This window comes from Limulus polyphemus, unplaced genomic scaffold (genome assembly GCF_000517525.1).
Source record: "Limulus polyphemus unplaced genomic scaffold, Limulus_polyphemus-2.1.2 Scaffold4156, whole genome shotgun sequence".
NCBI classification, from domain to species: domain Eukaryota; kingdom Metazoa; phylum Arthropoda; class Merostomata; order Xiphosura; family Limulidae; genus Limulus; species Limulus polyphemus.
In genome coordinates this window covers 84,860-96,482 of record NW_013669766.1, presented here as the reverse complement: position 1 = coordinate 96,482, position 11,623 = coordinate 84,860, and the positions used below count along the sequence as shown (strand labels likewise).

The 11,623-nt window shown below is 29.2% G+C and overlaps 1 protein-coding gene across 1 annotated transcript in view; it reads right to left on the bottom strand.

Moving 5' to 3' along the window:
• Positions 1-548: 548 nt before the first annotated feature.
• LOC106470681 (serine/threonine-protein kinase SMG1-like) overlaps positions 549-11,623 on the bottom strand; it is a gene marked incomplete at its 3' end in the record, with an annotated part of 72,830 nt that continues 61,755 nt past the window's right edge. Inside the window, exons 33-42 of the mRNA XM_022399323.1 lie at positions 10,667-10,724; positions 9,365-9,460; positions 7,664-7,849; positions 7,215-7,341; positions 6,384-6,560; positions 5,845-6,160; positions 4,138-4,249; positions 2,981-3,151; positions 1,103-1,332; positions 549-647 (exon numbers count right to left, since the gene is read on the bottom strand). Of these exons, the coding sequence (XP_022255031.1) occupies positions 549-647; positions 1,103-1,332; positions 2,981-3,151; positions 4,138-4,249; positions 5,845-6,160; positions 6,384-6,560; positions 7,215-7,341; positions 7,664-7,849; positions 9,365-9,460; positions 10,667-10,724 (1,572 nt within the window). The remainder of the gene's footprint in view (positions 648-1,102; positions 1,333-2,980; positions 3,152-4,137; positions 4,250-5,844; positions 6,161-6,383; positions 6,561-7,214; positions 7,342-7,663; positions 7,850-9,364; positions 9,461-10,666; positions 10,725-11,623) is intronic.

Genomic DNA, 11,623 nt, shown 5'->3' with positions numbered 1-11,623 from the left:
AGAAAGTAACTGTTAAGGTTCTGTATTTACCTGGGAGGTCCCCTCACCACGTACAGGAATCCACGTCGAGGGGCTGTGTGACTGAACTGTTGAAATAGTCACTGGGAAACAGCAGACTTTGTATGCTCGATGTATTATGGAAAGTCAGTTGAAAGGAGTGTTGTGTTTTGGACATCACAGACTTACATTGGGAAACTATGCTACAGGGCTAGTGTAAAGATTAATGCCTGTCAGACAGACAATGATTAGAAATGGTGACATGGACTGTAATGATGTGGTGAGGCTCCAAAATAGTTTAAATATAATATATTCAATCCTCTTTATATAATCATATTTTCTATCAACATATGAAGCATACTAGTTCTAATGCTATAGTAGTGGTTTGAAATTGTACATTTATTGGTAAGTTATGAACATACTATAACATTCTCATAAGATATAATCAGAACTGTTACATGTTGCATATTAATTATAATTAAAAAAAAAAATTAAAACAAATTTCAGTTCATTAAACAAACATATTTTGATATAAAGCATGAACAACCCACCTTTTTTTCTTCACAAACATGTTATTCACAATAGACAAGAACTGCATAATGCGTTCATCAAGATGAAGGTCTTCCAGTCCTTTAAAAAGGTAAGTGTATCTAAAAAAAATAATTACATTTTATTATTAATAAACACTGGATAACATGCATCAATTAGTACTCTTAATTATGATAATGTAAAAAAATACAAAGGTTTTTACAGCTACTTGTACTAAATATGTAAAAAACAAAAACACACACATCTGAACTTGTAAATATAAAAAATACACAGAGATCAAAAGGTAATACAGAAAACTTACTATTTTTTAATACTGCACATACTTCATTCTTTCCATACTGTGCATTTTTGATGCAGCAAATTCAACACAACAATATGAGCACTTGCTACATTCTTAAAATTTTTTAAAACAATTACAGAAACAAAATGTATTTAAAACAAAACTTTTTCTATAATTTTTATCAGCAGTAAACAAATCAATAATGTAGTAAAACACCCAAAGAAAAGGCACACCTTAAAGAGGCATGCTGTAAAGGCAACCTTACTAGGTACATACTTTTGTCCATCGGAGCCCACAAATGCCAGTTTCTTGGGCTTAGTCTTAGTTGGTAAGATGGATACATTTTGATGGAAGGACTGAATAGTAACAATACTTGAGGATGTGGCATTGATCCCTGGCATAGGGATAACAGTTGATTTCAGGTCAGCTAAAACTGGACTAATCTTGTCCATCATCAGGTGACCTCTTGACTGCTGTTGGACTTTCTGTTGTAGCATTTGATGGAGCTAAAAATTTATCATGAATTAATTAAATAATCTCAAAACAGAGATTATATAGATGTTTTTTAAAAATATTTAAAAAACTGGCAAATACCACGGAATCCACAAACTAAATTTTTTTTAAGGATTCTGGGGATAAAGGTAAAACACAGAACAAAATACGCATAGTATCATTATAATTTCCCCATTTTTAATACTGTATTGCATTTTGCTGGTAACAAAGTTATATGCTACCAGGGTCAAACTTGATTTTTTTTTTAACTTGTAAAAACTATTTGTCTGCTTACCTCTTGATTTATATAATAAGCACACAGGACATATATATTTATTATCACAGCTTTTGTGTTTGAAACATGATTTTCTTCTGGTCATTAAGCATTTATAAATTTGACTTTTGTACTTAACCACTAAAACTAGCAACATGATTACATAACTTGCAATTACTATCTCTGTATTTCTACACCCAGTAGTGTATAATACATAATCTATACAAATAGGTATTTATAAATTTGAATTACATGTAATACTACAGTTATCATTATGACCTTAATTTCTGTAATAAAAGCACCTATAACAAAACACAACCATCCTTAAGTACATTCCTTTAAAAAGATTCTCTACTAAAATAATACTGCTGATTCACTAATTAAGCAATCTATTTTTTAACTTTAAACTCACTAATGAAGCTAATATTCTGGTTTTTATACCCATAGTATACAAAAGATAAAATATGCCAGGGATTAATTAAAAAGAAAAAACTTTCACACATCCAACTGCAAAATAATCATGATGATTCTAATAAACAGCTGCTGATTAAGATAGCATTAACTAAAACAATTTTATGTAATTTTCATCTCTTTCTAGATTCTTTTTGAATATAATCTTAAAAAAATTAAAAACAAATGAAATTAAAAGATTACCTTGGAATGATTATATGTTAATGTTTGAAATGCAAATATATCTGGCCATTCTGTGTGTTTATTACTTTAAAAAGCACCATAGTAAACTTTGTATTAGTTATTCAGTGAAGCTTGCAAAGATTGAAAAACACTGTACCTCATAAAAAATGGAAAGACTGGCTTTGATAAACACCAGTTCAAAAACCAGCTGTAAACAGTAATTTGTATACAGTTTGTATGTTTTCTGATTCCCTTCATTACATTGTTTGGCTCTAAAGGCTTCAACAGAAGGTATACAAGCACATTTATGAATACAGCTTCAAGTCTGAAATTTGCCCTTCTTCAGAATTCTATTAAACAACTGATTCTGTAGAGCTTTAACTGTATGTAACAATAAAATAGTTTAAATCTTCCACAGGATACAATTTTCTTTATACATACCTAACTATTTTGAGAATATCCATTAACTCAAGTCTCATTTAATAAAACATTACAGTGAATTTTATAGGCTGATCTTATATCCACATACTCAACACTGATTTAATGTAACTATGGTAACTAGCACATGCTACTCTTTTGAGTAATTTCCAATTGAAGCCCTGAATTTAAAGCATTATTTAAACTATAAAATTGTAACTATGCAGTTTACAATTCCTATTAATTATATTTAACCTACACCCACTTTGTTTTACTCCAGGAAATGCAGAGTGTAACTGATCTATATTGAGCTTTTAAAATACATAGTATTATAGTACCTGCTTATAATACTGAAGACCTTGGTGAGGTTGGTATGGATTAGTTGGATTCTGAAGTTTCTCCAAAGTGGTGTCAATAACCTCACTAAATGTATTTTGAAACCATTGTTCATGGGGAGTTTCAGGGGGCTGGGAGGTAATCTGCTGGAGTTGTTGAAGAACGAAAAGTACCTGAAACATGTTATAACATAGTTCAGTAAATAACAAAAGGATATATTAATTTTTAGCAAATATATTAGGTAAATATTGGCAAAATACCATCTACTAATGAGTACTAAAACATAAATCTTATATATTGTAAATATCTTGTGGACATTATTATTAATAGTCTAGTTTAAACAACAGACAAATATAAACAACCAATGAAATTGAATAATAATAAAAATTATTTAATGTACAGAGAATCATAAATACTCAAAAGCTATCAATGAATAACATTCCTACACTACACTGTCAGCTTTAGAGTTTTTATCCGAGAGGTTTAGTCTGTTTTAAAATGAATTTATTTTTTTTATAAAAACAAGAGCACTAATTAAAAAAAAAATCATTGTACACTTCTAAATATAGTTTTATATGAAAAAATCAATATCTAGAAAGACTTAACTTGTGCTATCATGGTAAGTAAATGTGACCTTCATGGCTGGATATAAGTAGGTCACCTATCATTTTCCATTAAACCAAGTTATTAAAATTATTAAAGCTCAATCTTTTCACTGTTAAAGTGACTTTTGTTTTTAAAAACAAAACTGATATAAAAAATATATAGGCAAAGTTTAAGGTAAGCAATAAATTTCAGCAAATAAAAAAATATTTAAAATCAAGGAAACTTGCTTTACTGAAATGTGTTAGCTGGATAAAGCTTGAAATAAGCCAAAAACAACAGTTTTAAAGTTTTTCTTCAAGCATTCCTTGATGACAGCTAAAAATACTCAATGAAGCTGTAATAAATGGTCAAAATTACACAAGTGAAACATCATCAAATGTATGTACACTACAAGCTTAAATTATACAGTAGCATGGAACGTTTATATCCAACAATTTGAATATAAAACTTTCTATAACAACTTATGACAAAGCATTCAGGTTATAGTCAGGAATTAGAATACTGAATAAAAGTAAAGTTAAAATATTAAATAACCACAGTACACACAACTTACAGTCTTCAAAAACACATGATGTTTTTCCTTGATTATTTCCAACTTATCTTGTTTACTAAGAGAAGAATTGCCTTCAACTTTCTTTATTTCTTCTTCAAGGATGGAGACTCGTCTAAAATGTATGTTACAATTATCAAGGTGTTTAGTCTTTCAAGCACCTTCTTTAAATATAAAAATACAGACAAAAGCAATAAGGTGCATTACAATGTTCACAAGCTTGGTGTTACATCAAATCCATAAGTAATTATGAAAATTGTCCAGCCTGGTGACCCACAGGAATCATTTTAATACTTTAATTATCAAAAGGAGTACAGTACTTACCATCTTTACAATGATATAAAAGACTGTTTATTTAAGATATAATTGATTAATTTATTTTGTGAGTGAATATTTTGTTATTCTTTAGTTTTTGTTATAATAAGAGTTACAAACAGATAATTGTAGGATTTATGTTTATATTTCATTGATGTTGAGACTATCGAATGTTGTGTGCAATACACTGACGTCGAGAATATAGATTTCTAGAAGGCAGGCAGACGATTAAGTGATAAAGATATCAAGTGTGTGAGACAAGCCAAAACAGCAGACAGACAATAGCAGAAGAGAGTAAAGTTACAGGCAAGGAAAAGTTTGTAGTGAAGTTAACTACCACAGAAGTGATAGGCCTAATGATTAACATGGGCCTAAAATTTAATATGTTAGAGTAACACTAACAGCAGAAAATGAGATAAGAAGAATAATTTATTCTGTCAAAGTGTGGTTCTAAAGTAGTTGAATCTGTCTGAGTGCACTTTGACAAAAGGAACAGAGGATATTTTGAAGAAAGAAGACCAAACGATTATTGAAAGAGCAGTATATGACTGAAGTAGCTTACACCACAATTGTAAGTGAATCACATACAGAATACTAGTGCGATAGTAACAGAGAAATAGTTCGCTTGTCAACTGTGTGTGTGTGTGTGTGTGTCTTATATGCTTATAATCTCTGTAGTGTAAAGAATCTGTTGTACATACGTTTAACTTGTTCCGAATATATATTATTTTGAAAACAAGTGAAGTGCCTACTATTTATTTATCACTGAATTTATCATTAACAAGTCACAGACACCTACTGTAAAACAATCCTAAGCCCAAACAATACAGTATATATTTATACTATTAAGAAAGCCATTTATTTTGACAATTGGCAAAAAGAATTAAATTTTAAATTCTGACAATCTTCTTAATTCTTGTAAGGTTAAACTTGAATATTTTCAATTTGTGTCTTTTGGTGAATTCTTTAGGTTCAAATTATATTGGTTTACCTTTTACTCATTTAAACTCCTACTAAAAAAAATGCTATGGTCATGTTTTTTGTTAATTATAAAAAAATGTACTAAACTCAACAGAAGGCTAATAGTATTGAAATTAGAATAAAGTATTGAAACAATTAAATCATTTTAAGTTTAATCCTTTAACTAGTATATTCATACATATTGCATGGTAATAAAATAACATAAAAAATTTATTAAATGTCAAAGAAAACTGAAAATATTAGTATGATATCTGTGAAAACTTCAAGTTCTATAGCCAATATTCAAACGTCTTGAAAATGAATGAAAACCCATTCTATCACTATGACCTAGAGAAAAAATTAAATGCTAATAAGAACTAGGAAAAACTTCACACAAACAAATACTGATTAGAAATAATTGTATTCAATAATCACCTGCACATCTCTGAGTGATGCAAAGTCAATGTGCCAAGCCACAACTCATCCCAAAGTAAAGTAATACGTCGAAGTTCATGGACTAAAGTTTTCACTTCAGCTATTGTACGAGCATCCTGTCTTCCCAAAGTTTCCACAAGAGCAGAAAAACAATTCTGCATGATTGCTGTGTTTTGACTGTCTTCTTCAGAATCTTCTTCATCCGAAACAACTCCTGGAATGCTTTTGGGTAGGTCTTGGTTGTCAGGCAAAGTGACAAGGTCATGTGATCCAGTTTCAGCTGCAAGACCTTGGGACAGGTATGGCTCAAGAAAATCTAAATTTGTAGAAACTATTATTGTTTAAAAGTTATTCATGAACAATATTTCATCTTCAAAGCAAAGCCTATTTTTAATTTCCTGTGCATTTTTTAAGTGTTAGATTTCCACTATGTACCCTTGTTTTGCTCCTCAAATAGTAAATAAATATTCCTACATTGCTGTTTAACTGAATACTGATGATAAATGTATCATTTAAATAAAAATTTAAAAAAAACTTACCACATGAAGTGTCTTGTTGTAAGTTAACTCTGGCTTTAGAGGTGAGACAACCTACAACAGCTGGGAAAACTATCAGATGAGGGGAAGCTTGTGCTACACGACACAGAAGATCTGATATACTCTGCCTTACATACGGTTCAGGATGACTCAGACGAGAGAAGAGCTGAGGAATAATTCCTTAAAAAAGCAAAAAAAGGACAGATATTTAAAAAATAATTATGAGCAAGCTTTTAGCATTTGAATTAAAGAAAACTTCACAACAAAACAACTTGCACTATAAACTGAAATACAGAGTCCAGTAGTTTCTACTTTCCCCTTAGCTAAAGGTACAGGTGAGGTTCACATAAGAAAATTTTTTATTTTAATGTGCATAGTACTAATAATTAGCCACATTTTTAGTAAAAAACGTTCTGGCAGACTTTTTAGCAAAGGCCTTCAGGATATGTTATACCTATGTGATGTATATTTTATGAAGGTGTTGACATTTTGTTGGAGAAGACTTAAGAACCATTTATACAACAAATTACATTTATGGCAATGATTTTAACATTTTTTAAAGGTACAATCTTTGTTATTATTCATTTAATTTAAAAAAAATTATTATACATTTTTTTGCTATCATATAGTAGTGTAACTGTTGAAAAGATCAAAGTTGTGCATACTTTTCTTCATTTTAATATCTTAGAATTTTCTTTTATCATAATTCTAAAATTGAAACCTGTAAACTTAAAACCTAAAAATATTTAGTAGATTAAAATATGTTAATTAATAATACATCAGTCTTTTTCCTCATGTTTAATTGCATTGGAAAGTAGTAACTATATTACAAACCTCTCCAGGGTGCTGTTGGAGTCTTTGCCAAACCTTTCTCTAACACATCTCTTAATTCTGAGGCATGTTTTACAACTAAACGCAGTAGTCGGAGGGTTGCTGTGACATTTTCTTTCTCCAAGTCACTCTGTTCAGATAAAAAATGAATTTTAGAATAAAGTTCTTTGAATGTATTTGCACATAAATATATATACTTAAAACAAATACGTAAAAATTTTTAAAACTTTAATGTTATTGAAGATAAATTATATAGTAAATTAACCATTGTCAGCTAAAATTAAAACATACAAAGACAAAAAGAATGTAAATAAGTAACCATTACATTTCCTAAGATAACAAAATAGTTTTAATGGATTCAACAAAAAATATTCAGGAAACTAGCTTTTGTAAAAATTTAGAAACTTTTTGAAACCCTTGAGCTGATGTACAACATAAAGTTTGAAACTTACCTGATCTGACAATTGCAAGTACTGAAAGTATGCTTTAGCAGTGAGTTCATAGTAGCAGTAAGCTCTCTGGACTACTCCTCTTCGAATGGCAACCAACTGTTCCAAGGTGTCTTCAGTGTTGGTAAGTTGAGGACAAATAGAAGTTAACTGTTTTTTGGTTATTTCAGCCATGTCTTCCAGTAGGTCCTAAATCAATGCAACATTTCCTTTTTGTGACATTTACTTTACTATTCTAAAAATGTCCAATATAAAGCTACATCATCAAGGAATGGCAATACAATACTGATTTACTGTGTCATATCTTGTGATCTAGTTTCATATCAAAAGCTATGATAAACAATGGCATTATAACGCATCTTCATTAAATTGGTAATTTATCACATCATTCTTTTATACAATACTAAGTAAGATTATATAGAAACTAGTTCTTCAATGCCATATAAAATAATAAATAATTTTTTTTCAAATTGCTTCATTATTAAAACTTTCTGTTCAAAAAATCTAAATATTTAAACCTTAGATGAATATAATCAATTTTTCAATGCGTCTAATGAGCAACTGTGCATTCTAAGTATATATTCATATAACTGGTAGCATTGTTTTTTCTATGTGCACAGCCACACAATAGGCTATTTGTGCTGTGTCCTCTGCTGGGATTCAACAACTCATTTCACTTTGATAACTTGAATATTCTTGTACAGGCTCTTTGTTTAGGCCATTTAGTTTAGAATTAGAGTAAGAAGGCTTTAAAAAGCATTCTACTAATTTTTGTTATGTAAATAAAAAGGCCTGTTTGTGGTAAACACTTTAAATTGACAAAGAAAAGAAAATTCTGGAATTTTTTTTAAAGATTTGGTCAGTAAATGTAAAGTCAAACTTTAAACGATGCTTAAGTAATAAGATAGCAAAAAAAGAAAGTTTAGAGTTTGGTTCATTATATTCAAGTATAATCAATATAGTTGAAAATAACATTTAATAAATAAAGCCACTAGAGGAGTGGTAAATGATTTTATGAAAGATTGTTACTGCCAGGTAATGAGCAGAATTCATACAGGAAACTTACTGAATTTAATTTTTCAAATGGAACTTTCCAGATAACTTCTAAAAAATAGTATTTTATGCATGACAATTGCTCTTTTGAACAATGATGAGCATGTTATTATGCAAAGCATCACTCTCACAGAGGTTTACACAATTAATAAACTATAACTGCATATTTCTGCTGAAAATATCTGGTTAAATTTAATAATGAAAAATAAGTTATATATATTACTTCTTTATTTATTTTTGTAAATATGAGGGTTACTCACTATCCAAGGTCAAGAAATATTTAAAAATCGTTTGCTAGGTTTGACACTATTATTAGCCTGAACAGATAAAATCTAAAGAGGTCATTGAATCTTTTTAAGACTGAATAACTTCAGAAAACACAAGTGAAATGATCATCACTGCAAAGAAAAAAAGATAAACTCTTAAGTCTAATTATTAAAAACTTTAAACAATATAATAATCTTCTAAAACAAAAAACAGTGAAGTCAGGCATTATACACATCTATATAACAATTAGATTACAGGAATTGTAAAATAGCAAAACAAACTTTACTTAAAGCTGACATTAATGTTTTTATTTTTCACATTTAAATTAACATTCCAGTACATGATAAAGTTAAAAGCTATAACATAAATAAATGTGAAACCCACCCATCCAGGATGGTCATCATCCCATTCTTCACATGTTGACCTGTGGATTTGTCCGAGGACTTGAAGAACAGTCTCTTGGGTTTCAGAGTCAACATCCTGTTGAAGAAAATAGTTGTCTTTAACTACTTTTTTTTAATATAGATGTTTAAACATTATTTTTTGTATAAATCACCAAGTAACATCCACCCTTCTGATGGCCCTATAATAACTACATCTCTTTACTGTATTTTTCATTAATCTGTGCTGCAATTAGCTAAAAAGGCAGAGTGTCTCCAAAAGGGAAACAGTGTTTACATACACAATAAAATATTTATTTGATAATCAAAAAACACAAGTCAACTAGCTTTGACTGTTGACTCATGTTTTTCATCAATGAATATTTTATTATTCTTGTAGATGTAATTTGTTTTGGTTTTAAAGAGATAAACAGCATAATGTGCCATCAAATAAATTATAAGGATGATTATTTTCCATTCATCCTAAACCTTTTCCAAACAAGTTTTCTTGGCCCAAAGCAAAACATTTCCAAAGTTTGGCAATGGATGTATCAGCTAGCTGCAATATCTGTGAATGATAATGCCCTAGTTCAACTCTGCAATTGAAAACAATACCCAAGATGTGGCTAATGATCTCCTGACATACCAAATACAACTATTATCTTGCATACACAATGGACAATTTCCCTTATAATTCAATCATACAGTACCTATAGCAGAATTCATAGAATGCTTTTCTCAAAGCAAGTTCTTGCTTGAATTATTGATACCAGCAAAAACAATAAATCAGAAAAAAAATGTACACACAGCATGTAACCACATCACTTTAATCTACCATTAAATAATATCTTTAACTTTTAACTAAAAGAAAGACAAGTATTTATAATTTCCTACTTTGGTGATATAGGCTAATTTGCAATTTTCTAAACTTTGGAATATAAAACTAGAAAATATATGAAGTTGAGAAATTTGCATATCAAGCTGTGTAATGGGAATATGTTACCTATAACATTACATTTTGTGCAGAAAAAAAAAACAGCAATAGGAGAATATATTGGAACATTATATATATATACACAAAAAGTTATAAAACACGATGAAAACAAATTATAATCACAAATAAAGTAAATGACAGATTTAATATTTATTGAGGTACACCAAACCTGATGAAACTCATCTTCATTTTAACACAAACATCATGACAATAAGTTTATTCTCAACACACCTAACAATTTTTATTCTCTAACAAGTTATATTTCTATTAAAACTTCAAACAAAAAAATTTTGCTATGAATAAACAGCATACTAGTGGGAGAATGCTCAATGCCTTTTCTGCTTCTTCAGGATAGAGACTACTGGTAGAGCTGAAAAAATAAACAAATTCACTCTAAATAATTTTTTAAATTAGACCAAAAAACAAAATATTGTTAATGTCTAAAAACGTCACATATGTCCAAGAACACACAGTAAATTGATAGAAATCACTACATTCTTATAGATTTTAATCTTCTATACTATTCAAAATCAGATGAAACAACATAAAATTCAAAAAGTTAATTTTCCCACCTCTTCTTACAATCACTATTAATCTGTTTCCAACCTAATTTCAGCAAAAAAGAAAGTTAATATTTTTTTTCAAACCGACAATTGTACACATATGGTCTTAACAAAACTCAATTCCAATTTCCAATACAACTGTTAGAATATTTGCACTAAACAGAAGAAATGAATCACTGAACTAAAATACTATACTGTGGAAAGTAAGGATTAACCTCTTCATCACTAGGTAAAAATAAAATTACACCAAAAATACCATTAACAATGGAGATATTAAAACTGCCAAATTATTACAATCTATTTACTCAAAAGACTGTGTATCCTCTAAATGACAAATCTTCTAAGTTATATTCTGATAATATTTTAAATTTATTGCTTATTTACTTGAACTAAATTTTAGTGACAAATATCTATATCTTTTAGAATCTACTATTACAAATAGTCTACAGTTTGATATTTTTGTTTCATGTGTTTTCATAAGTTACTTATACTGAAGATAGTAAACTGCTCATTGAAAATTAGTGTCATAAACTACAAGTAATAAAGTATTACTCAGAAGTAACATGGCTATAATTCATATCTATGAAGTAAATGAGGTAGCAATATTCACAATAATTATTAATAACTTACTGAATTTATGGTAATTCTTTTACCTTTTCTTTGTGTGTGTGTGTGTGTGTGTGTGTGTGTGTGTGTGTGTGTGTGT